The 27,832-nt window shown below is 36.3% G+C and overlaps 1 protein-coding gene across 1 annotated transcript; it reads left to right on the forward strand.

Annotated features, from left to right (window-relative positions):
* The first annotated feature begins 1,626 nt into the window (after positions 1-1,626).
* Positions 1,627-27,042, forward strand: FAM227A (family with sequence similarity 227 member A). Its single transcript, XM_058190957.1, has 15 exons — positions 1,627-1,747; positions 2,164-2,249; positions 2,921-2,999; positions 4,146-4,234; positions 6,687-6,833; positions 8,199-8,300; positions 9,671-9,775; positions 12,071-12,194; positions 13,273-13,380; positions 14,253-14,317; positions 16,842-16,953; positions 23,079-23,197; positions 24,329-24,485; positions 25,249-25,399; positions 26,361-27,042. The coding sequence occupies exons 1-15, from the start codon at positions 1,627-1,629 to the stop codon at positions 26,494-26,496; spliced, it is 1,701 nt and encodes a 566-aa protein (XP_058046940.1). The 3' UTR covers positions 26,497-27,042.
* Positions 27,043-27,832: the final 790 nt, after the last annotated feature.

Here is a 27,832-nt window from a genome sequence, read left to right on the forward strand (position 1 = left end):
TCAAGCAAAGTCTCATTTAGTTTGCTGAAGTTACAACTTGGATTCCTGCCTGCCCTGAGAAATCTGAAAGGAATTTGGCAAAGCTGCAGAGGCTTCGTGGCCACGCTTGATACGGACTTCCTAGACCCGGTTGTCAGAGGGGGAGTGGGATACGACATGAGAGGCGGAAGTATGGAAGGGTTTCTCCTAAAGTCTACCACCATTTGTACGGTTTTGAGTGTGTTCAGTTCCAGATTGTTTTGGTCGCACCACAAGGCTAGTCGTTCGACCTCCCATCTGTATGCAGATTCATCATTGTCTCGAATGAGACCGATCACTGTTGTGTCATCTGCGAACTTCAGTAGTTTAAGAGATGAATCGTTGGAGATGCAATCATTAGTATACAGAGGGAAGAGAAGTGGGGAAAGCACACAGCCTTGGGGGGGCTCTGTGCTAATTGTACAGGTATCTGATGTGATCCTGCTTAGCTTTACCTGCTGCTTCCTGTTTGTTAGGAAGCTTGTGATCCACCTACAAATACATATATATTCCCCACAGTGCCCTATTTTCCTATATAAATGTTTTAAATAAATAAATTCAGCTTGGAAACTGAGCAGTAGCTACCCAATATAGCTAAATCCAAAATTCACTTTCTTGGAAGAGAATTGTATTGGAGCCAATACAATCAAAGTCCCCAGTCTCTTGTCCCCCTTGCCCTGCCTTCCCCACTGCATTCATGATAGTCCCAATTCAATCTTCACTTCCCTCCCTGACTGCTAATGCAACTGCTTGTTATTCTGGCCATTTCCCCAACTTCTGCAAGACTCTCTCCAGATGATGTCACAAAGTGTCACCATGGTCTTATTCTTGGACTCTGTCCAGCCAGCTTCTATGAAAAAATAAATAATTCCATCTGCAAAATACTTCATTAATATATCTCAGCAGCAAGGAACATCCGCCTATGATTGAAGAATGGATATTAAAAGTTGCAAATTTAGCTGAGATGGCAAAAATTTCAGCATATTTGAAAGACTGTTCACAAGAAAGATACATAGTGGAATGGAGAAGATGGATTGACTATATTCAAAATAAATATCAGACCAAGAAATATCAAATAGCTTTCAAATGAACAGACTGCAAGAATTATATTTATATTTCTCTTTGTAAAAGGAGAGTTAAGGTCCTAGGGAAGGATGAGAGTTTATGGATAGTTAGCATAAGTTTAGCTTATAATTGTTAGATGTTTGTTATACCCTCTATTTTGCTCTTGGAAGTCGGGAGGAGGGGGTTGGGAAAAGGGGAGAGGGGAAGGGGAGTTTGGGGAGGGGAGGGGAGGGAGAAGGAGGGGAGATATTTGTTAAAATTTTGTAAAACTTTATATATAGATATAGATATAGATATAGATATAGATATAGATATAGATATAGATATAATCAGCAGCCCATCTTCTTTAAAAGGGCCCAAACTATCGTAAAAAGGACTTTCAACAAGTTTTCAATACTGTTTCCTATGTAAGTGACTCCTTTTCACATTCCAAACACATAATTTGTTAACTTCAAGGATATTTGTGAATAAAATGTCTGAATAAAAGTGTGTTTCAAATGAAACTATGCTTTCCTTTCCCTTTTTAATGTTGTTTTCTGCAGGATGGATTTAATACATACTAAAGCATTTTTAAGCCCACGAAATGGGTTCTTGATTTTGCCATCCCCAACCCAAGAAGAGAGAAGCAAAACCTTGAGTTGCGATTTAGATGACCCTCCACGCTGTATCCTTTTTTTCATTAATTACAAACAACATGGTTTGCATGAAAACATTTCTCTATATACATATGTATATTTCCATTTAGCAGAAAGATGTTTTTGTGATGCAAATTGTTATTGGGCCAAGTCCACACTCAATTTCTTTTAAAAGAGGCTTGAATTGGATCTCTGAAGTGTTTCTTATGAAAAATACAAATAATTGCCACCAAATGAACTAGATTCTGTTTTAATTGTGATAAAATATTGATGTCTAGCCTGGTGCCTTAACCACTACACTAACCTGGCTCCCCAAAGAAAACAATGCATATCATTATTTTAAAAACAATATTAAACTAAAGGAAAAAGAAACAGAAATAACCGCAACATTTGTATACTGTCTCTTTTTATAGACTTTTGAAAAAACCCTTAACAAAATTGTTAGTATATGTCATTGGCAATATACAAAATGTGAACAAAAAAATATCTGAGTTAGAATTGGGACTGAGAAGATATGACAGTAGTGATGTGGTAAGTAAAGATATATTGCAGCATTTTTAACATGCAGAATTCCAGAATGTGTTTCTGATCTAATTTTAAGCAATTTAGGAATTGTCAAATACTTTGCTTAGCCTTTCTGAAGACAAGCTGAAAATCAATGCAATTTTTTCTTTCTAAATATAAATACACTTATATAGCTGAGTAGGTGAAGAAAATAAAAAGAACATACAACACTGATGCAGCTACATGAACAGTTTAAATAATGAAAGCTTTTCAGCTTGAAATTTCTTATGTACAAATGTATATAGCACAAAAACACAAAAATAGTTATCAGTTGTTGGAGTATTGGTGATTATTAGTTGTATTGCTATTCTTCACACCATTGTTAAATCGTTCTTGTTCCACATGAAGGAATTATTTATCAGGTTGAACATTGTTAGCAATATAAATATTTGGATTTCTTTCACTAAATGAAAATTTATAGAGCAACTGAAAATAAAGAACATGATTCTAGGAAAGGCAAGCACTTTAAAATTCCATTACTTTTGATGGAGGAGATGTAGTATTTTAACTATTCAGATAAATGGGAATTACAGAATAGAGAATATTTTATTTTACAGTTCTCCAGAAATAAGATACATTTCAGAACGTTTAAAGAAAATTGTGTCAGTTTATCTTTTTCTTCATTGTTATCACTGAAGGTGATTGAGGATATGATACACAGGAAATATGCAGGGTTGAAGGGTCCTAGAAAAGGAAGACGTATAAGCAAGATGAAAGGTAAGCATAATGACAATGTTAAATCAGTGGTCTAATTGCTTTCAAGGGACGCAGTGGCTCAGGGGCTAGGACGTTGAGTATGTTGATTGAAAAGTCGGCAGCTTGGCGGTTCGAATCCCTAGTGCTGCCGTGTAATGGGGTGAGCTCCCGTTACTTGTCCCAGCTTCTGCCAACCTAGCAGTTTCGAAAGCACGTAAAAATGCAAGTAGAAAAAATACGGACCACCTTTGGTGGGAAGGTAACAGCGTTCCGTGCGCCTTTGGCATTGAGTCATGCCAGCCACATGACCACGGAGACGTCTTTGGACAGCGCTGGCTCTTCGGCTTTGAAACGGAGATGAGCACCGCCCCCTAGAGTTGGCAACAACTAGCATGTATGTGCAAGGAGAACCTTTACCTTTACCTTTAATTGCTTCCAACATAAGGTTTCATTACATCATATTTAAAAATATCCCTTTTAGTCATTGTTGGTTAAATCACATGTCTTACCAAACTGCTCTTCTAGTAACCATAGTTAAGAATCCAGAATATTTGAGGAAACTGTTATTAGATGTGTATTTTTACCCTGTTCTATCTGCTCAACATACATCTTCAAGATTTTATAAGTTCACTCCTGCAGCATGAGTATGATTGGGGATGGAGACATAGCAATGGTCCTAATTTTGGCTTGTCAGAAGATTATGAATCAGGGCTAATATCAAATTACAATAGCTTTATTTTGTGTATAAATAAGCTTCTTTTAGCTTTAAATGCATGACAAAAAAAAAACCAATTGATATGGAACGAGTCTACAATTTCTGTGCCAGGATAATTACATACCAATTACATTTGCATCAGAAGTGGTATTCAGCAGGTTCTGACCAGTTCTGGAGAACCAGTAGTGGAAATTTTGAGTAGTTTGGAGAACCGGTAAATGCCCCCTCTGACTGGCCCTGCCCCATCTATTCTCTGCCTCCCAAGTCCCAGCTGATCAGGAAGAAATGGGGATTTTGCAGTAACATTCCCCTGGAGTGGAAGGGAATGGAGATTTTATAGTATCCTTCCCCTGGCACTCCCACCAAGCCACGCCATACCCACCACTGATTTGCATATTAAGTGAGCTGCTACTCAGGTGCTCAATAGGAGTGTTATTTTTCTTACATTGCAGAGAAGGATCAGGCTGTGACACAGAAGTATGGAAGGCTTGGTTCGGATGCAGGTACTTTAAGAAATCAGAAAAAAATAGCTCAGAAAAAGGTATGATACTGAGTGGCAAATCAAAAGTCACTCTTTCCTATCAGTATATAGTATTTAGAAGCTATATTATTCTTAATGGTTAGGAAATACAAATTTTATTGTGAGATGTATTCTATGAAGAAATCATGAGGATAGGATTTTTATATTTAGTGACTATTAAGCTACAATTTGTAACCTATTGCATCAATTATGCTGATATTGCAAAATATTTTATTATGCTTACTTGGAATTCTGGGAGCGTCTGTCCAAAAATCTATAATGTGCATGTCTCAAAAATATTATAAATGTGTCCTAATAGTATTTAACATTTAGTAGAGTGAGCAATCTATGGCCCAAAATTTGTACTGCTTACTGCAACTCTACAGTATAATTTCCCACCATATTTAGGCAAAATACCTTCATACGCATAGTGGAAATCCTCTAAAATAAAATGAAAGTAGTTATAAAAAACAAGAAACTCTGAAAGTAAAGAAAAAAACCAAAACCCTTCTCCATGTATATGCAACATTAAATAACCAATGGACCCTTAGATCATCATTTCAGAGATATTTCCTTACCAGATTCCTCAAACCTTTAGCACTGAGTTTTTCAGCAGAGTTTCTAATGCACGTGAAAAGTGCTTAAAATTCAGGGAGATACCCAGAGATGCATCTGCCTTGAAAGTAGGTCATACTGAATTGTATAATGTATTCAAATATCAGGAACTGACCACAAAATGTTTATAATGTTTTGTATTATGTAATAAAACGTTTTATGATAATTTTATAAGATCTGCCAAATTTCAGTTCTATGGAAATCATGGGTCCCAGATTTTAAAGGGACTTTATAAGTTAGTCCATATGAGGTACCTTGGTTGAAAAGATTTTGTTCTATGTTACACCGTTTCAACATAGTTAAAAGTTACAGACAAGAGAGTTTTAGTAGTATACAGACATATTTATATTCATTTTATATTACTGCCACTGAAGATTTGGCCTCACCTCTAGATGTTAAATGGTTCACTACTCTTGATTTAGACAATAGTTTTGAACATTTGAAAATATTTTTTTTAAATTATTGTTAATTATATTGTTGAAATATAAAAGGAGGAAAAGAAATGAGACAGAACAAAGGAAACACTATATATAGATTTCAAAAAAGAAAAAGGCATAGTTAATAGATTCTCCTCTTCCTTTCCATTTGTTTTCTCAACCCCTAATGTATAAATATTTATACATTATATAGAACATTAGCGGTTGTTAATGATTTCTAATTAAGTCATAACACTGTTCCATATTACATTCAAAAAGTTTCTACATTCAGTGTCTTAATGTAATCTATAAAACAAACCAGTATCTATATCAACCCCATACTGTAAATAAGGGTTGTGGTTGAAGACCAAACCAGGCATGAAACGAAACACCTGGTAGATATGGTAATTATTAGACCATGTGGGTATGAATTCTGTTAGAATTACTGTGTGTGGAAGATAATCCTTACCTCCCCTGAGAAAACCTTTCTCCTAGTTGCACTTGCTGCTAAACCCAGAAAAGTAAGCCCTAGTTGGTATAAATGACAGCTTACTTTCTTTTATCTACCAGGATCCAACCTTTGTTTCAATTTCACCATAGTGGGACCTGGAATGATTTTATACAACTTCGTTTGGTAAACTAATGCTGGTCTTTCCTGCTAAAGGAAGATCAAGCCTTATTTATGTATCTCATGATTTGACATTAGACTATAATATAGTCTGTACAAAAATAAAATACTATTTTCCTAATAATTATAATTAAATTAATAATCCAATAAAATACAGTATTCATAATTATAATAGTAATCATTGTTATGGAAATAATGTAGAATTTTAAGGAGCTAGAATTTCTTGTTGTCATCATGCACCACTTGTATTTGAGGGGAAAAAATAAAATACTGTCCCTTTAATAGTCATATGTGTTGTCCATCCTGCATCAAATTCAAATCTCCTAATAGTACTTTTTTAGGAAAAGAAATGCTTAAAAGAGCCAATAAATAATGTAGTTTGGACCAAAGTCACACTCTGCAAGCAGATTTAATCTATAAATTCTATAAAAATCAGGAAGCAAGTAATATGTTCTGGTTTATTGCTCTATATGGTAACTGTCATATTACTTAGCCTCTTACAGTACAATGTCTCCTTTAATCAGTTCCAAGATCTGAATCATGTTTAATAAACCTTAGGGCATCACTACAAGAATAACTGGGGCTTAATTTGCTTGTTGTAGTGAGTCCCTAGTCTGACTTATTTACTAACACATTGAACTTAATATATTGTATTCTGAGCAATATTGAAACTTAATTGAAAGATAGCCAACCACACCCGTTTTATTAGGCAGGAGGAAATCCATTTTTTTCCTGACCAGATTGCTTGAGTAGAACGTATTAAATTGTGGGCCTCCTATGTTTCTCATGTATTATTTCTTCCTTTCATCCTTAGATGATCACAGAAAAGAATAAACTTGTAGAGTTGTATCATTACCCAGGATATCATGAAGAGGAACTCACACCATTGCCCAATGGAATAGAGCTGAATGAAATTTTGGAGAAAGTGATTCGTGCTCAGAGTAAAACTGTAGTTGGGAAGGTAGTTCAGACCTTCAGGTTTATGTGGAAATACTCTTATCTTCTGGGTAAAAATAGTAGGGATAGATTAATCATATTGTTTTAATGTCTATTAGCACCTGATATTTATAAGTAGCCATAATGCCCAGTGGTGGTGATTACACAGGGTTTTTATTTTTTTCTTTGCTCAGCTTCAAGTGAGTATACAGTAGATCTAGTTATTTCTCTAATTAAACAGAGTATTTGGACATAGCCACTTGATATGGACAAAAGACTTGTCATTGCTCAGTTACACAGGATAAAGATTGTCTGTGCTCCTCCAGATTTCATCTTCCTTTATGTCTTATCATGATTAAAAATGTTCTTAGTGAAATGTTTGTCACTGATCCAGACCTGCGAATTTCAGGTCAATCAGTAAATCTTTTGTGATTTACAGATTGAGATGAAACCAGTTTTATAGCTTGAATGGATTCAGTTGAGAGCATAATCTTAATTATTCTTTTCAGGTTTTAACTAGCCTTACTTATTTAGATTAGCTCACAATTTGGAGAGCTGAAATTCAAGATAACTTAAACTAGTGGTGAAATCCAAAATTTTTCCCTACCGGTTCTGTGGGTGTGGCTTGGTGGGTGTGGCAGGGGAAGGATATTGCAAAATCTCCATTCCCACCCCACTCCAGGAGTAGGATACTGCAAAATCTCCATTCCCTCCTCTCCTGGGGGAAGGATATTTCAAAATCTCCATTCCCACCCCACTCTGAGCCAGCCAGAGGTGGTATTTGCCGGTTCTCCGAACTACTCAAAATTTCCGTTACCGGTTCTCCAGAACCTGTTAGACTCTGCTGGATTTCACCCCTGACTTAAATCCCTTGCTATGACTGCTTAATATAGTTCTGGCAGGGGTGAAATCTACTTACCTTCCGTACTAGTTCGGAAGTGTGTGCTCCATCGTCAACTCCAATTTTTGACCCTCTGCGCATGCGCAAAGCCTTTGGCACATGCGCAGAGGGTCAAAAACGGGTCCGGGCAGGTGGGTGGAGCCTCGCTCTGCTGTCACTACTGGTTCACCAAACCATGTGCTGCCGCTACCGGTTTGCGTGAGCCAGACAGAACCGGCAGGATTTCACCAGCACCCCAAGGTCTAAGGTAAAACACAATAATGGAGTAAATATACCGTAAAATATTCTTTCCAGTTAGTTCTGAGAATATTTGACTATTAGTTCCCAGCTTACCTTCTCAAGAGGTACAAGATAGCTAGTGCCATTATTGCCAGGCTTTGTCCATGCATAGAGTGAAGTCGGGGAATTGAAGTTCCACACTTCTGGAGGGATCATAACATGAGAGAAAACAGATCTAGACTATGCTGTTACTCTTTTGTTTCTTTACAGACGAAGTGGGCTGTGAAAATGCTGCATAAGTTTTTTGATGCTCCATGCTCCCGAGCTGTTTTGCTGGATAGTTTCTGGTGGCAATTCCTGCACTTGTATCATGTAAGGATAAGGGGTGGTGATTGATTAGATTGTTAAATTCCGTTTCTCCAGTTTTTCCTTTTTGGTTCACCATTTTTATATTGTTCCACTTGTTTTAAAATAATGATATTCCAAATTTAGCACCATCTATATCTTTAATATGTTCTATATAATTATAAAATTATAATAACCTGTTCAAAATTTTGAAATATTGGCAAAGAAAAGCTATGACAGTTTTTTTAAAAGTCTTATAACTATTGCTTTAATTTGGGTTTTTGCATTAATAGCAGCACACATAGTCCTCAACTTAAAACCATTCGTTAAAGGTTGTTCAAAGTTACAGTGGCACTGAAAAAATGACCTGTGACCATTTTTCACACTTTTGACTGTTGCAGCATCCCCATGGTCATATGATCAAAATTCAGACACTTGGCAATTGGCAGTAGAGTGTCCAAAATCATGTGATTACCTTTTGCAACGTCCTGACAAACAAAGTCAATGGGAAAGCCATATTCAATTAAAAATCATGTTACTAACTTAACAACTGTGGCAAGAAAGGTCATAAAATGGAGCATAACTTACTTAACCATCCTGCTTAGCAATTTTGGTAAGAAATTTTGGGCTCAACTGCAGTCGTAAATTGAGGATTACCTGAAGCTTACTGACCTAAGTGTCCGTTCCAACTCTGTGATTCTGTAACATATAATGTTAGTTAATATTAATAATGATATTGTTAAAGCCAGTGAACTATGTATTTATTGTATTCGCTAATGCATTATGTTAACCATTTTGTAGAGGGGAGAGAAAAAGTCATATTTGTTTATATATCTCAAAAATATTAAATATTGCAATTCAAGGGCATCAAATTTACAAGATTACTACCAGGATAATGCAAGAGGAGAGAATCAGATAAAGTCTGTCTGTCTATCACATTTTTGGAAAATCAATACAGTATATGATCCCTCCTTCCTTCCTTCCTTCCTTCCTTCCTTCCTTCCTTCCTCCCTCCCTTCCTCCCTCCCTCCCTCCCCAGTGACTTTGTCAGAAAGTTGCAAAAGTGATCGTATGACCACAGGGCACTGCAAGCTTCATAAATATGAGTCAGGTGCCAAGAGTCTCAATTTTGATCACATGGACATGGGGATGCTGCAACGTTCGTAAGTGTGAAAAATGGTCATAAGTCACTTTTTTTAGTGCTATTGTAACTTTGAATTGTCGTAAATCAAAGACTATCTGTACTTTTCAGAGGCAGTCCCATTTCATCTAATGGCAGTACGCTTTTACCTTAAGCATCTTGTAACTAGTTTTCCTTCCTAATATTCCATTGCCATGGCACTGTGGTTAAATAAATATGCCTTCAATAACCCTACAATTTATAATTCTCCCAATAGCCAAATCGAGAAATTCAGGGGCATTTGTTTGAACGCATTGCAGGAAATTATGCCCTCATTCTATTGGGCAACCATAGGACTTCCAACCAGGAATGCATCCTCAAGGTGAGTAAAGATTTTAAGAAATATGGAACTATAAGCAATATTAGTGTTATTTTTTAAAATCAAATTTTAAGAGTGTTATGATGTAAGTTTTAGAAATACAGGAAGAAATTTTAAATGTATGGGTTAAAACTGGGACATTACTGAATATTAAACTGTGGTTTCTTTTTCAATTATCAACTTACGGCTTATTGTGTAAAATGTGTGCCATCTCTTCTTGATTTCCAGTTAGCACTAATGCTTCCCCCTCCTAGGAAAATTAGATAAAAATAAAGATGAACTTAATCTAGGGATTCTTTTTTCATAAGTGGTCAGTATTTCTGGCAGCAATTTTCCTCTGTTAACAGTAATTATTTCATTTGTCACAACAGTATATACAATCATCAACATAAACAATAACTCATCTTAATCTTATCGCATTCTTTGAAAAAATGACAAAATTAGTAGACCAGAGGAATGCTGTCGATATAATTTACTTGGACTTCAGTAAAGCATTTGATAAAGTAGACCATAACCTACTACTAGATAAAGTAGAAAAATGTGGGTTAGACAGCACCACCACCAGATGGATTCGTAACTGGCTGACCAACCGCACTCAACGTGTAGTCCTCAACGGAACTACATCCACATGGAGGGAAGTATGCAGTGGAGTACCCCAAGGCTCTGTTTTAGGCCCAGTACTCTTCAACATCTTCATCAATGACTTGGACGAGGGGATAGATGGGGAACTCATCAAATTTGCAGATGACACCAAGCTGGCAGGAATAGCCAACACTCCAGAAGATAGGCTCAAGTTACAGAAAGATCTTGACAGACTTGAACATTGGGCTATCTAACAAAATGAAATTCAACAGTGAAAAAGTAAGGTTCTACATTTAGGCCAAAAACAAAATGCACCAGTACCGTATATGTGGTACCTTGCTCAATAGTAGTACCTGTGAGAGGGATCTTGGAGTCCTAGTGGATACCCATTTAGATATGAGCCAGCAGTGTGCAGCAGCTGCCAAAAAAGCCAACACAGTTCTGGGCTGCATAAACAGGGATAGAATCAAGATCACGTGAAGTGTTAGTACCACTTTATAATGCCTTGGTAAGGCCACACTTGGAATATTGCATCCAGTTTTGGTCGCCACGATGTAAAAAAGATGTTGAGACTCTAGAAAGAGTGCAGAGAAGAGCAACAAAGATGATTAGGGGACTGGAGGATAAAACATATGAAGAACGGTTGCAGGAACTGGGTATGTCTAGTTTAACAAAAAGAAGGACTAGGGGAGAAATGATAGCTGTGTTCCAATATCTCAGGGGCTGCCACAAAGAAGAGGGAGTCGGGCTGTTCTCCAAAGCACCTGAGGGTAGAACAAGAAGCAATGGGTGGAAACTGATCAAAGAAAGAAGCAACTTAGAACTAAGGAGAAATTTCCTGACAGTTAGAACAATTAATAGGTGGAACGACTTGCCTTCAGAAGTTGTGAATGCTCCAACACTGAAATTTTTAAGAAAATGTTGGATAACCATCTGACTGAGATGGTGTAGGGTTTCCTGCCTGGGCAGGGGGTTGGACTAGAAGGCCTCCAAGGTCCCTTCCAACTCTGATGTTATGTTATGTTATGTCATCATGAGAGAAAAAATTATACATAAGTAAAAGTATGCAACAACTATGTTAATTTGATATAATGAATTATTTCTAGGATCTGGTTTTCAAGGAATATGGAAGTTCAGCTGAATGTGAAAGTTCTCTTTAGTTTTCATTAATACCAACTCAGTGTCTATGTAGTTATCTACATTTTTTTTACTGTCATTTAATCATCCAACTGTATATACAGACATTTTCTGTCCTTACCCTTGTGGCAAGCTATGGTTTTGAGAACTAAACTAGATGCAACATCATTTGAATAAGTATGCAGTGATTTCTACTGAAAGAAATCATTGCTCAAGCCTATGCACAGAAATCATCTTAGTTTGTACCTGAGCAAAACTAGATAAGATTCAACGGTATTCAAGGAAGGGGGGTTGGACCTCACCCTTGGGCTAACATAGGGATTCTAGATTAATTCCACATTTGATGCTTCCCTCAGGCTCTGCCAGTTTCTTTCTTACAGAAGGTTAGGAGAGAAGATGACAATTTTCTGCCAAACATTACACTTCTAATTGAGGGACTTTTGAAAAGGTTTTAAGGAGGTTTGATATTCTTATAACACAGGTTGAGAATTAATTGGCTGAGAAAATTAAATTCTCAAATACAATTGTCATAAATTTATTTGAGATTTTCTCCAACTTCTGCTTTGTTTGAATTTTTAGTTTTTTCCGTCACTGCTGAGTCAAGCTGTGTACATCTGCTTCTGCTCCTGTTTTCCGAGGTCCTGGTTTAATACCTCTGAATTCAAGGCCCAGCTCTGTGATGTATTCTTTGAGTGGCTGGGAGGTAAGATGCCATCATATCCTTACTCAAGGAATGGATTTTATAGGTTTTGACCAAGAATTCATATTTTTTAATCATGTGGTATTTCAAAACATGAAGTATCACTGCCCCTCAGTTTACTTTACTCATCCTAGATAGGTAGGAACCAAAGGATGAATCTATTACTTGCACCTTCCAAAAAATAGTTTTTTAAACTATTGCATCAAAAATGTTGATTCTGGCATAGGTTTTTATGAGCTAGAGACCGAAGTGTGCCATAATAATAATTCTTTAAAAGGTTTTAAGATTCTTTGTTGTTTCAAGTAGTTATATGCCAAGAGAACTTGTCCTTGTATTTCTTAAACACAGAATTTTTATGTCAACTATGTAACTATGAAAAAAAAAACATTTAAACACAGCATGTAATATGGCATTTGGAAGAATGCTGTTTAGAGAGAAGACAGCATACTCCACAACTATATTGTAGTGTTTTATTAACTTCTTGTGATATAACCCTTTAACAATTATCCTGCAGTAAGTCAGGCAAAAAATCTGAAAAAGGTTCTCCAAAATTTTTCTAATTGCTTGAATACTTGGAATTCTGCTGCCCTAGACAGCTAGTGTACCTTTAATTAGGATGGGTGTCATTGTCTACCAATATATATTACACGCTAGCCTTCCATAATCTACTACCTTCCAGATGAGCTAAAGTTCAGTTTTGATGTCTTGGCTGCTCAGAAATCATGAGTTGAAATCTCAACATATTTGGATGGCCCAAGTTGCAAGGTACATGCACCAAATGCATTTTTCCAGTTATGAACCCATGTGGTTCATAATCTGGAACAAAAAATGTAATGCTGAAACTTTCCCTCTTGGCTGCCTGAATAGAGACTGCTTGGGAACAATAAATATCAATCTCTTTAGATGATCTTTAATAATCAGATACAACATGCTATTTTAAAACACGTTATGTTGTATTCATTTGTATTCATTTAGGTCTTCCTCCTCCATCAATTTCTTCCTCTCACTCCTTTTGTTTCAGCATACAATCTCACTAGATTATGATTTTCACTATGAATCCTTTTTGGCACAACCTTGTTAGGTACACTGCATGAACCAAGAAGTTTCTGTAAATGGGATTACTCCCAACTGGAACCAGAACGATCAAGGAGAGAAGATCTGATGTCAAGAAAGAAAAAAATAGGGACTGGTAAAATCCTGATAACATTTATGTTTTCTTTTTTATGTAAAGGAAAATGGTCCTTTATTTAAATGAAGTAGTTTCTCATTATGAATTATTATAAAGTGTTACATGACATCAGTAAAATTTAAACAATATGCCAGTTCCCCCTTCTATTATAGTTCAACCATGCTAAGGAGTCAAAATGAAAACAAGTTTGTATAATTGTCATTATTAGTATAATTAGTGCTAAATATATGATTTGCTTGCAGAAGACCGCAATTTTAGATATTCCAATTAATAGTATTTCAATAGAGAACATGAGAAATATTGACTCTTCTTGCCAGATGCAAGGCTGGCTAGATCAATGACCTAAAGCATTACAAATTAAACCTACCATATTTTCTTCTGCATTTTCAACATTAAAGTTTTAGTAAAAACATTAATGGTATATACATCTTAAAACAAAGTCAACTATAGTAAATAGATCAATCTGAAAATGATACACAATCAGATTTTGTAGAAGATGAGCATCTAGATGTAAATAGCTATTGCAAGTCCTCATACTACTTTTTAACCCACTCTATCATATTAACTGTAATATAAGCCTAGACACTTGGTTTAATTTTTTTCAGGATTATATACCTGTATAATACCTAAATTTTCCACATGTGGATAAATGACAAGTTAAAACAATCCTGATCATAATATGCCTTAGAGATGAAGAGCAACCTATAGGTTATATGTATACAGGGTGTGTGTATATGTGTGGGTGTGGGTGTAACTGCCTCTCTTGAAAATAGGTTGCAATACAAAGTTGTAGACAGCATGGACTGGATTCAAGGCAGAGAGAATGTACCAGCCTTTACTGATTAAATTTCATATTTTGTTCATTTCTGTAGGCACTGGTATATCGTTTGAGAGCTACAAGCAATACAGTTCTATAGGAAAGACTCATTTGCAGAAGGTAAAATATGAATTGGAGTTGGAGATAAAGCCATTTTTATTTCATTTGGGATGTGAAGAAGAAAAGAATTTACCAAATACAAAAGCTGAATTTAATGACTATTAGCCTATTAAGCAGTGGTGGAATTCAGCCGGTTTGCACCGGTTCGGGAGTACTATTTGTGGAGTTCTGTGAACCGGCTGAATAGTCAAGCCTGCCTGCCTGGCTCCCTAACGATTCCAGTAGCTCACACACACATCAGACCTTCCTGCTCATTTGTAATTAACCAAAGGAAGGGGGAAGAAAAAGAAGAAATAACCACATAGCCATTTCCTCAGCACAAAAATTCCAGCCCCTTTACAACTCAGGCTTAAAGTGCAAGAGAGTTTTTTCCCCCCTTCTCTCTCCCTTCAATTAATAGCTCCAGGCAGACAGCCAAGAACCATTTAACAGGCTATTTAGTTGTGATAATAAAACTTCAGGAATACAGCCAACACAGTCTTGAATAAACAATAGAAAATTGACAGGATTAGGCCAGGGAAGGAACTTCAAAAATGTTAATACAGAGCAGGAGTTTCTTGTCAAAGTTCTTATGTCTTTTTAAATACATGTTCCAATTAGTAGAATTGATTTTCTTAATTTGGAATAGGGTTGCAATGCTGTTTCTATGTTTATGTATTTTGATACTATATTTTCAGTATTTAAGAGTTATCTTACAGTATTAGACTGTAAAGATTTCAATTTATCTTGTAACTGTGTGTGAAGGACCGGTTTAGCTCTGCCTGGTAACTGTGTGTGAAGGGCCGGTTTAGCTCTGCCTGGTAAGGCCTGTTATTAAGAACACAAAGCCTGCAATTACTGCAGGTTCGAGCCCGGCCCAAGGTTGACTCAGCCTTCCATCCTTTATAAGGTAGGTAAAATGAGGACCCAGATTGTTGGGGGGGCAATAAGTTGACTTTGTAAATATATACAAATAGAATGAGACTATTGCCCTATACATTGTAAGCCGCCCTGAGTCTTCGGAGAAGGGCGGGGTATAAATGTAAACAAACAAAAAAAAAAAAAAAAAAGGAGCACCCACAACTTCTGAAGGCAAGCTATTACATTGGTTAATTGGTCTCATCCTTAGGAAATTTCTTCTTAGTCCTAGGTTGCTTCTCTATTTGGATAGTTGCCATCGATTGTTTCTTGTAATGCCTTTTGGTGCTTTGGAAAATAGATTGACTCCCTCATTTTTGTAAGAAAACGAAAGTTAGAACAATTAATTAGTGGAATAACTTGCCTCCAGAAGTTGTAAATGCTCCAACACTGAATGTTTTAAAGAAGAGATTGGATAACCATCAGTAGTAGATTCCACTTGCCTTCGCTATTGGTTCGGAATCAGGAATGTGTGCGCGCTTGCTTCACTTGCACGCAGTCCTTCTGCACATAAGCAGAACCTTCTGTGCATGTGCAGAGTATCCGTAATGATGTCCGGGTGAGTGGGTGGAGCCTCCCACCGCCACCACTACCAGTTTGCCCAAACCTGGGTGAACCAGTAGAAACCCACCACTGATAACCATTTATCTGAAGTGGTGTAGGATTTCTTGCCTAAGCAGGGGTTTGGACTAGAAGACCTCCAAGGTCCCTTCCAACTGTGCTATTCCAACTTCCAACTTCCAACTTCCAACTTCCAACTTCCATTCCATTCCATTCCATTCCATTCCATTCCATTCCATTCCATTCCATTCCATTCTATTCTATTCTATATATTGGAACAGTGCTATTTTATTGTGTTATTTATTGTGAGTTGGACTAAGGAGAAATTGCTAAGGGTGAGACCAATCAAGTTGGTCATATCCACCTAGTCACATGACCACCCAGCAGTGGTGAAATCCTTCACGGATCACCACTGGTTCACTGCCCACGCATATGCACTATGCACGTGTTGTGTGCACACATGTGCAGCACATGCTGCGCATGCATGCACAATGCACACCAAATGTGTGCTTTGTGTGGAAAAAGAAGACTTCACTAGGTAAGTAGAACAGCGGGGCGGGGGGGGAACAGCTGTGCTGTGCGATTTAGCTTCACTAGAAAGCAGGATTTCCTGCTTTCTAGCAAATATAAACCGTGTGGCACAGCTGATTGTCAGAAATACCAGTTCAACTGAACCATGAGCTTTTTTAACTACCGGTTCACACAAACTAGTAGTTTTTTATCACTACCGGTTTGCCCAAACCGGAGTGAACCGGTAGCATTTCACCCCTGCCACCCAGCCACACCTACGCAGCTGATCACTAGGGCAGAGACCAGTTGTTAAATTATTTGAATCTCACCACTGCCATTATGTTTGTAGCAAGCAATCATGTACAATTATTTTGCTTCTTTTCAAAGAGCAGAGGATCTTAGACTGCCAAATATATTTAAACTCTATTTTTCTTTGAAAATTGCGCCAACCCATAATCAGATTGTAATGCACTTCCAGTTCTCTTTCCTAAAGTCTGATATTCTAATATGAACTGATATATTTTTTTTCCTCTTTCTTTTTCTGATATTGAAATAGATTCCATCAAGGAAAACATTTAGGATACCTATTAAAAAAGGCAAAAAAACTGTATGTGGGAAAAAAGATCAAAAGCAGCTTTCCAAAAAAGTTACCACATTGGAAAGTGAAGGTAACATCTGCAGAATTTTCTCTAATACCATCTTTAATTATGTATGTGTGACTTTGTTTTCAGACGAAGTAAGCAATAATAATGTAGAATGCTCTCTCCAATTGAGTGAATATCATCATCATCATCACCATCATCTCTCCAATTATAAAAAGGTGTCTTATTTTCATATATCATGCAACCATATTCCTAAAACAGAAAGATACAAATATGTTTCTTTTTTATTATATAAGTTTGTTTTTAAAAAAAACAAAAACAAAAACAGACAAATCTTTGTTGAAAAAGATATCGGTCGGGTACATACTCAAACATATTTCAAATTTCATCCTCTCATTATATCATTTATCCAACATTTTCCCCTTTTCAAATTTTGTGATTGCCCTTTTCTTTTAAAGCCTATTCCATCCCTTTATCCTGGAAAATGTTTAATCAAATCTAATTACCACATTTTTGTTCCTTTTATTGCCCCTCTAATATTACTCAAAGACCTATAACCCCAAAAATAAAATAAAAACAAGATCTAATTCTCTCCTAACTTAAATCTCACCTTTAATTAAAAGGTCACCCATCACTTATATATTTCAAAATCCCATTTAATATAGAAAAAAGTCTCTCCTATCTTAATTCTCACCTTAATCAAAAGGTCACCCATCATTTAATTGTTTCAAAAGTCCCATTCCAAATACGATATAAAAAGGAAACTTAAAGTAAAAATCTCTCCTGCCTTCGTTCTCACCTTAATTAAAAGGTCTTCCATCACTTGTATAATTCAAAAATCCCTTTCCAATAAAAATCAACATAAAATGGAACAAAAGTAAATAAAAGAAAAGGAAAAAGTAAAAGTCTCCCTATCCTAAAAAATAACAACAAAATAAGATTCTCTTCACATGAATACAATTCTCTTTTTAAAACTTTCAGTATAGATCTAAAGGCAGTCATTAATATCCTTTCTTAAAGCGGTCATGCAATCACATCAACCTATCCATCTACATGGGAATAGTCCTAAAATAAAGATTGTTCAGTTCCTGCTATCTTCCTCTGCCTCTAGAAATCACTGTCTAATATCATTGCAAATCATAAGTAACAATATTTCTTTTAAAAATTTAAAATCAAAATAATTTACTGTAGTCTTTCCCTCATTCCCCAAGGTATCCTTGAAAATTCTATAGTTGTCATTTATATTTTGCATAAATACAATTATCTCTTAAAATCTTTAATAAAGATCTGGAGACAGACTTTTATCATCCTTTCTTAAAGCGGTCGTGCAATCATATCAACCTGTCCATCTACATGGGAATAATCCTGAGATAAAGACTATTCAGTTTCTACTATCTTCCTCTGTCTCTGGAGATCTCTATCTAATATAATTGCAAATCATAGATAACAATATTTCTTTTAAAATTTCAAATCGTCAAAAATAATTTTCTATAATTTTTCCATTATTTCCCAAAGTATCCTTAAAAATTCTATAGTTATCATTTATATTTTACATGAATCTTTTAAAACCTTTAATATGAATCTAAAGACAGCCTTTTAATATCCTTTCTTAGAGCGGTTGTGCAATCACATCAACCTATCCATCTATATGTTACCTTATGCCTCCCACTGACCCGTACGCTCTCACAGAGAGGGTCTCCTCAGGGTGCCGTCCGCCAAACAGTGTCGGCTGGCGGCCCCCAGGAGCAGGGCCTTCTCTGTGGGGGCACCGACGCTCTGGAACGAACTTCCCCCTGGCTTACGTCAAGTGCCTGATCTTCGGACCTTCCGTCGTGAGCTCAAAACACACCTATTTATTCAAGCGGGACTGGCATAATAGTGTCAAATTTTAATTTGGGGTTTTATTAATATTTTTAAAATTTTAAAACTAAATTTTAACCGGGTTTTATTATTTATATGTCTATTTTAAATATTTGGCCTATTTAATAAGTTTTTTAGATTAATGTTTTACTTTGTATATTTATGTGTTTTTTATATGGCTGTACACCGCCCTGAGTCCCTAGGGAGATAGGGCGGTATAAAAGTATGAATAAATAAATAAATAAATAAATAAATATATGGGAATAGTCCTGAGATCATCAAGACTATTCAGTTCCTGCTATCTTCCTCTGCCTATAGAATCATTATTTAATATAATTACAAAAATAAGTAATAATATATCTTTAAAATTTCAAATTAATATTGTCAATCTTAGGGGTCAACTCTCTAAATACAAAAATCTTCCCTTGGGAATGCTCTAAAATCACAAAAACATTGCTCAAACTGCATGTGCTGAGAAATGTATTTTCTTAACTATCCAATTAGTATAATTCTTAAAGGTCAACTATCTAAGTGCTTTATTATTTCTTAGAATGCCCTGAAATCACAAAGGTATTCATTCCCCTCTTAAACATCATCTTCTACCTTTAAGTGTCATACTTTATTAATTGTTTAGATTCATTTTCTATCTTATTTAATATTATCAATCTTAGAAATCAAACATCTGAGTATAAAAGTCTTTCCTTGGGGATACTCTAATTCTTTAAGTATCAGCCTTTATATTACAATTACAGTCCACAATTATCATCAAGTCTTTTGTTTCAGTTCATTTCAATTTATTGCTTCTGCATTTCTTCTTTTGCCTTTAGGTGTCAGTCTTTACACTACAATTGCCATCCACGGTTAACAAACAATCCCTTTTAAGGTCAAGTCATTTATTTCTGCTTTCTTTCTTCTGCCTTTAGATGTCAATCTTTATACTGCAACAAAATAGTAAAGTAGCAAGATCCTTTCTTTCAGTTTGTTTCAATTTCTTATAATTCTTTATGTTCAAAGTTTTATAGAAAAATGAAGGGTAAAGACAAAATCCATTAAAATCCATTTTTAAAATCCTGATCAGATCTGTTTTTCCCTTTTCTTTTTCTTTCCATTTTAGAGCCACAATCCTTTGTCTCCTTTATGCTGTAGTTAAGCAGAATAGTAAAGTAGACATTTTGAAGCCAAATTTCCTTTGTTTAGAGTTTTTTTTAAATTTATTTACATTTATATCCCGCCCTTCTCTGAAGACCCAGGGCGGCTTACAGTGTGTAAGGCAATAGTCTCATTCTATTTGTATATTTACAAAGTCAACTTATTGCCCCCCCAACAATCTGGGTCCTCATTTTACCTACCTTATAAAGGATGGAAGGCTGAATCAACCTTGGGCCAGGCTTGAACCTGCAGTAATTGCAGGCTGCTGTGTTTTAATAACAGGCTTCTTACAGCCTGAGCTACCACGGCCCCAATTGTTGCAATTTATAGCTTTCTTTCAGTCCCAGAAGCAGTTACTTTGTAATCCTTTATAGTGAAACTTGAGCCAAGTGGGGAGAATAAGATGAAATCAATCAAAGTCCATTTTTAAAGTTTTAAAATCATAATCAAATCCAATTTTTTCTTCTTTTCCCTCTCCCCCCTTTAAAAATTGTCCAAAGTTAGTTAGTCAGTAAAAGCTTTTAAAGTTATCCAAAGTCAGTTGCAGTTAAAATATTTAATTAAAAAAATTCTCCAAAATTAATTAAAACCCTTGAGATAGGTTCCAGACTCTCATTCCAGGTTTTAGATGTCTCTAATTTTCTTTTAATAGTTTCCTTCCACTTTCTTTTCCTGTTTCAATTAGCCGCTATTCATGTTTTTTCTTAACCTGCTTTTGGCAAATTTGCTTTCAATGCCTCCCGGTGAGCTGATGATCACTCATCCGGCTTTGATATCTCTTCCAAAAAATTGTGCTTCCTCTCCTGCCCAATTCTTGTGGCCGTCTCCGGCTTTGGGGCAGCTGATGTCAGCTGCCATTCCTCCCCGGTGGGTTGGGGGAAAAAGACCAGGGCTGCAGGGAGTTTGCTACCTCCCTGCCCACCCTGGCGGCTTCCCCATTCTTTGCTGCCCCTTCAAGGCAGCTATGGTTCGCGATGGACCCCCATTCTAGGAGGAATCTTGGCGCTTACCCCGGAGCTATTGGGGTGAGCGACAGTTTCGCTGCGACGCTAGCCATGCTTCTCAAATATGTTTCATTTAGTTAGTTTGCAGAGCATTCACAAGAGAATAATCTTGCATTGCTGATACTTATCACAAAGCTTGTCTAGCATATGTCTAGATCATAAAGTACAGCATTTCCCCCTAAGTATTGAATGGAAGCACAGAAGTTCTGCACTGGTTTACTTCTGTACCATAAGTGAACTGATTTACAGATGAACACTCTGTGAAGCTACAATTATTTTACAATTGTTTTAAAAATGCTCTTTGTTTACCCATTGATTACAAGCATTTTTGTTTCTTCTCCCTTCCTAGCTGTGGAACTTCAGCTAGCTTGATCGTTTTGTAACTCCACCTCAGTAGCCAGTTTCTCAAAGCTCTTGTCTTGTTTTCCCTTTTCCGTTGATAGGGAGGTGATGGTAAGGAGATTTGTGTTGTTGCACACCACAATAAGTGTGTTTGTTTTCAGCATTTCAATTTGGCAGAACAATCACAGATCACTTTAAACTACTTTTGATAATTTTGGGAGTGAAAATAATAGCTGGAAGTGTTATATAAGTCTAAGTGCTATTGCTATAAGATTTTGAACAGTATTAGCAGAAAGATTCTGTATATTACTATATAAGATATGAATGCAGTTAATTACATATTTTTCTATGGATTCTTGCTAAACCTTAATAATACAAATAGAAAATGGAATTTATTTTTTATTGATCTGCACATCTAAAATGCATGTACCATATTTTTCGGAGTATGAGACATACTTTTTTGCTCCCTAAAAGGTGGTGAAAATTTGGGTGTGTCTTATACACTGAATGTAGCCCTGCTTGCCCATTGGCCCCCACCCTTTGGCCTTTGCCTTCCAGAAATTTACCTCCTTGCAGCAAGCAGCAAGAAGAAACAGCCCATTTCAGCTTCAGTACAGCCTAATTAGCACAAGTTGATTGTCCCTTGGATGGCCTCCCGACTCTCAGCTGTTTCAGGCTGCAGGGATTGCCATTGCCTATTGCTGCATGGTCCTCTGCTGCTTGCTGCAAAGAGGTAAATTGCTGGGAGCAGATTTTTTTTTCTTGTGCTAATCAAGCTATGGTGAAAACAAAAATGAAAGTAAAGCAGGCTATTTGCTGTTTGCTTCAAAGAGGCAAAATTTATTTTATTGATCTGCACATCTAAAATGCATGTACCATATTTTTCGGAGTATGAGACATACTTTTTTGCTCCCTAAAAGGTGGTGAAAATTTGGGTGTGTCTTATACACTGAATGTAGCCCTGCTTGCCCATTGGCCCCCACCCTTTGGCCTTTGCCTTCCAGAAATTTACCTCCTTGCAGCAAGCAGCAAGAAGAAACAGCCCATTTCGGCTTCAGTACAGCCTAATTAGCACAAGTTGATTGTCCCTTGGATGGCCTCCCGACTCTCAGCTGTTTCAGACTGCAGGGATTGCCATTGCCTATTGCTGCATGGTCCTCTGCTGCTTGCTGCAAAGAGGTAAATTGCTGGGAGCAGATTTTTTTTTCTTGTGCTAATCAAGCTATGGTGAAAACAAAAATGAAAGTAAAGCAGGCTATTTGCTGTTTGCTTCAAAGAGGCAAAATTGCTGGGAAACAGAGGCCGATTTCTTTTTCTTGTTTTCCTTGCCAAAAAATGTAGGTGCGTCTTATAGTCCAGAGCATTTTATACTCTGAAAAATATGGTAATTTATGCTGCCTAGATTTGATGAGATGAGCAGCCATATAAATCTAGTACAGGTATTCCTAGACATACATCTGTTTATCTACATAAATAAACGATGACCCCTACACAAATCAGTACTCCATTGTTCTGGAAGAGTTTTCTAATTATAGGCCAGTCTCAGATATTCAATTTTCAAATAAACTGATTGAGAAAACGATGATTCCAGAGCTCCAATTATTTGGGGGGCCTATTCATTCCAGAATATGGTAATAAATGTAGTGAAAAACTCTGATTGTGGTCTGTTAATTAAATATTTATTTGTTCATCCATGAGGTCACCTTTCTTTGATACTTGAATATGAGTAATAATGTCTTTGGAAAGTAAACTGTATATGTTATTTATTGATATATGGTTATTTAAATATATAATTCCTAATAAATAAATGATTAATCAGATGTGTGCTCTTTTTAGAAATAAAGCATACTACATCCAATAGTGACCAGCTTAAAGAGGATAATGAGAAAGCTGCATGGAGCAGACAACAGAATTTACCCAAAAAGAAATTAAAGATAGCTATACTTCCTCGAGAGGTGACATTATTTATGGATAATTTAAATGTTAAAATAAAGTAATTATGAGTGGATCTGGATAATAAGAATGTATTACTTACTCTTGTCCAAATTAGCCATAACTTAATTCTTTTCAATTATTTCAACATATATTTGCTTGATTTATTTTGTAGCAAAATAAATAAGCTCTCTCCCAGGCAATTAAAGTAATTTGTCTGAAATGAAGTAATGATCCAGAAATGTTTTAAAAATCTGAGAGTTGTTCAACATTATGTTTGGGTTGGTTGGGCTGCTGCCGATAAGGCCTGGTTTGGATGAACTGGTAGTTGCAATCACCCACTCCGGCACTATCCAATCCTATATCGCTGTGTTTTTGAAGCTGTGCACATGCGCAGAAGGCTGCAAGCATGCATAGAAGGGCATATTTTTAGTGCTGGGCAAACCGGTTGTTACAACTGGCAGCAGCCCACCACTGGTTGGTTCATAAGAGCCAAGGTGGCGCAGTGTATAGAGTGCAGCACTGCAGGCTACTTCAGCTGACTGCTAGCTGCAATTCAGCAGTTGAAAACTCACAGGGTCAAGGTTGACTCAGCCTTCCATCCTTCCGAGGTGGGTAAAATGAGGACCCAGATTGTTGGGGGCAATATGCTGACTCTGTAAACCGCTTAGAGAGGGCTGTAAAAGCACTATGAAGCAGTATATAAGTGCTATTGTTATATTCAAGTATCAGTCTCCTTGAGATTGTGATGGGTTCAGAGTCAGCCTGACAACAAGCATCACTCATGTAGAAAGATTGGCTACATTTAGATGAATAATAGTTAATTAGGATATGTTGGATATTGAATATCAGAAAATTCATATATGTAGAGAAAATTCACAGGAGAATTTCAGAAGAAAATTGTTTAACTTACAGATATTCCAATATCTGCATATAATTTTTCTTCTGTTCAATCATGTCAAATTCTTGGAGACTAACTGGAAATGGCCTGGCAATTTTCTTGACAACTATACAGAAACAAGATCTAAAGGGGATTGGGAACAGTTTAAAATATATTGCCAATCATTGGCAATAATCATTCACCTGATAAAAATTATTCATTCTGAATGTTGCTTTAATAATAGATCTAATAGTTGTGTTTATTTACTTTCTAGTCACACCCAGCTTGCCATGGTCCTGACTTTATATGGCATCGCTTCAATATTAGTGGTCATAGTCCACTAATTCAACATTACTTCCAGAAACATGGTACTGAATCAAAATCAGGATGTGACATCTTTGTTTCTAGGAGGGAGATATACAAACCAATGCCATATCCTTATGATGTTCAGAAGGGAAGTATCGATGGAAAATTCTTAAGACTGAGCTTTTTGGCTCACTACTATAATTTTTTCCAGTATAATATTTAAGAAATGCATTGTTAAATTTACATTTAAATGTCTAGGTCATTTTGGAAACCCATTACTGTACTTTTCAGAGTATAAGATACAGTTTCACAAATGTTGCTGAAGCCCCGCCCACCCTCCAGCCCCCACTGTTCAGCTCCAGGCAGCAGTGATCAGCGGTGGTGGAACCAGTAAAAAATACGACATACAGAAGCCAAAAACGGGGCATGCAGAGGCCAAAAATGCGATGTGTGGAGGTGGCAATCAGCGGCGATGTGCTGTAGTGATCCCGGCAGCCTGGAACGAATCTAAAATGGAGTGCGTGGAGGCCGAAAATGCGATGCATGGAGGCCAAAATTGCTACGCACAGAGGCGGCAATGGGCTGTGGTGATTCCCACAGCCTGGAACAGCTGATTGGCAGTATTCTGGGAGTATCCAACTGCCAATCAGCTGCTCATGCTGAATCAGGCTGCAATAACGTGCTGAAGCTGACCAGGCTGTTTGCTATTTGCTGCAAGGACGCTAACCTGATGAATACTGATGGATGCTGGTAAGCAGAGCAGATTTTTTTTTCTTGTTTTCCTCCCTGAAAACTACGGAGTGTCTTATACTCCGAAAAATATGGGTTTTTTTGTAGTTTGCTTAAGAAAAAAATTCTAAGTAGAAATTTCCTTTACATTTAAATTCACTGATTCTGTCAAAACATATGCAGAAGTGATCAAGGAACGTTTTCATATCCTCCATCAGAAGCACAAAGCCTTCAGAAAATGTTATTGGCAACAATACAGAGAAATGAGGAAATTTGATGAACAGAATAAATGTAATCAGGAACTTTACAGGTACCCAAAAGTGTATATTGAAACTGTTCAATTTTATGCATATAATGCCCACATTTTAAAACTGTTTCTGGATGTAGATATGGCTTATGTAACAGCCACATTATTTTCTTCCTCTATACTTTCAATTTTTGTTTCATACCATCTTGTGTGAGGATCTTGCCTATTCTTTTGAATTGGCCGACATTGCTTTAATAAAGAATTGAAATGAATTCTAGCATCACAATATCAACATGAGGGAAATAGGGCTCCCTCTAGGAATTTCTTGTTTCTTACTACATTTATTGTTAATTCTTATTTCTCATTGACCACTATGAATTATTCATTACACTAACCAATATATTGCTTTAAGTATTTTTGTATTTGTTTGCTCCCATATTTATATACTTGATTTGCCCTGAGCTTCACAGTTCAACAAAATTCAAGCTTTTACTTTGTAACATCCATGTGTACTTTGTAAGAATTGCATTTCTGTTCTGTGGATGTTATACTCTTCCTGAAATTAATGTGATTTTCTTTGGAAAAAAATCCCAGTAACTTAAATATATTACTGTACTTTTCCTATGCTGAAGAAGTCAACTGCTTAAATACTTTTAATAAAATGACAGGCGCAAGTTCTTATACTACCCTCACTCCTGCAGTCCAGTTTCCTCCACATCGGCCCCCGTCAGCCATTATATTTGAAATATGTTATTCTATGAAAAAAAATTCAATATCTCATAAGTATATGGATTGTAAGTAACTTGGACTCTTTGTGAAAGGCTTTATGAATGTGCATATGTGTACATATATTTCAGGCATTTACGAATTGTCTGCTTGAGAGCTTTATTAGAAAATATGGCTTCAATCTTTAGCTGTAATCATAACCTAGGTTTCTTCTCAGCTTAAAAATTCAAATAATTTGTCTTCTGCTCCTTTGTGCCCAAGTTAATTTCAGTTTTTCTCTTATCATCTTGTTCTGCAGACAAGCTATAAAAGAAGAGATGAAAAAGAGAAAGGCACAAAAACAAAAAGAATTGCTTTCTTTGAAGGATCGGCAGAATAGCTCAGAACCTTCATCCCTGTTTTCAAAAGATTCATCCGGGAAACGCCGTAGTTAACCTAGATCTCTCCTTTTGAACTGCAATTGATTGAGTTCAGTGGAAGCATGTTACAGAATGACAATTTAAATAAAATTAAAGAACCTAGGCTTGGTACTACATGCAAATGTATTGCTAATTAGAAATAAATGAGTGCTACTACATTAAGGGGGAAGAATATGATTATGTTTTGGGAATGTTACTGGATATAATTTCTTTTATTACTTTTGAATATGATATGTATAATTCTTTCCCATTACATTTGATTTTATTGTTGTATCTGTTTCATTCTTTGTCCATTCTAAGAATATATTGACTCTAAATTGGATTATTTGCAGCTTTTCTAACACCAATTTTATAATAGGTACACATAACAGCAATACTTCTTTTCTTTAGAATTATTGTTGGGGGTGTTACTTGGAACCTGGACAACATCTAAGTTTGGAGTATTTAATTTGTTAACTGAACTCTACAGTTTAGTTCCTAGTGAAACAAATGTGCAAGGTGTTATTTTTCTTTGTTCTTCCGTATTAGCCCCCAGTAAATGAAGTTTAAAAGAGCATCTCTTTTTAAAGAAGAGCATTTCCAAATATTAAAAATTGTATTATACTAGTATGTCTATAATAAGTTGTAATTATGTTTAATTTAATTATGTTGTAATCAAATCATGACAACAATAGATATGGATTGTAAATATATATATAATTAAGAGAAATTATTTCTATTCAATTTGTCAGAATATAATATTTTATTAGGTTCTGAGGACTACCTTTCAAAGAGGCTATTCCTAAACTGGTGCATATACAGAGGAGATCAACCAAGATAATTAGTGGCCTAGAAGTTTATATTTGTGTGGGGAAACTGGGGAGACATGATAATGCCTGAAAGGGCTGCAATTCTGTCCAGCAGAATTTATCAAGTTGTTCCTGAAGATATACCAAGAAAAATTGAGCTTAAAGAAGGTAGATTTTAGTTGATCACAAGAAAAAAAAATCCTAATAGTAAAAGCTGTTCTGTTCTGCTCTTAATTGTGAGGAAGCTTTTCCTTAAATCCATTATTTTGTGTCCTTTGGAATGGTATGCCAGGGTTTCCCAGTCTTGGCAATTTACTGTGGAATTCTGGGAGTTGAAGTCCACACATAGCAAAGTGACCAAATTCGAAAAACACTGTCTCCAATTTGGGAGCTCAGTTCCCAGCAGATGTAAATTGTGCCTCTAAAATTGATGTCTGAGCTGCAGGCCAGTCTGTTTCACCTTGGATTAAACTCCGCTGCATATAAAGCAAGGTCTGAGCAGCAGCATTTTGAGTGAAGGGAAATCAGCATCTCCGTCCCTAAGGCTGCAGATTATTTCCCCC

This window comes from Ahaetulla prasina, chromosome 7 (genome assembly GCF_028640845.1).
Source record: "Ahaetulla prasina isolate Xishuangbanna chromosome 7, ASM2864084v1, whole genome shotgun sequence".
NCBI classification, from domain to species: Eukaryota; Metazoa; Chordata; class Lepidosauria; order Squamata; family Colubridae; genus Ahaetulla; species Ahaetulla prasina.

What these genes read in the sequence shown, in the direction of transcription:
- FAM227A (XM_058190957.1), top strand. Translation starts at nt 1,627, where the DNA reads ATGGATTTAATACATACTAAAGCATTTTTAAGCCCACGAAATGGGTTC. An exon ending in ACGTATAAGCAAGATGAAAG is followed by an intron (nt 3,000 to 4,145) that starts GTAAGCATAATG and finishes CTTACATTGCAG; the next exon opens with AGAAGGATCAGGCTGTGACA. An exon ending in GAAAGACTCATTTGCAGAAG is followed by an intron (nt 14,318 to 16,841) that starts GTAAAATATGAA and finishes ATATTGAAATAG; the next exon opens with ATTCCATCAAGGAAAACATT.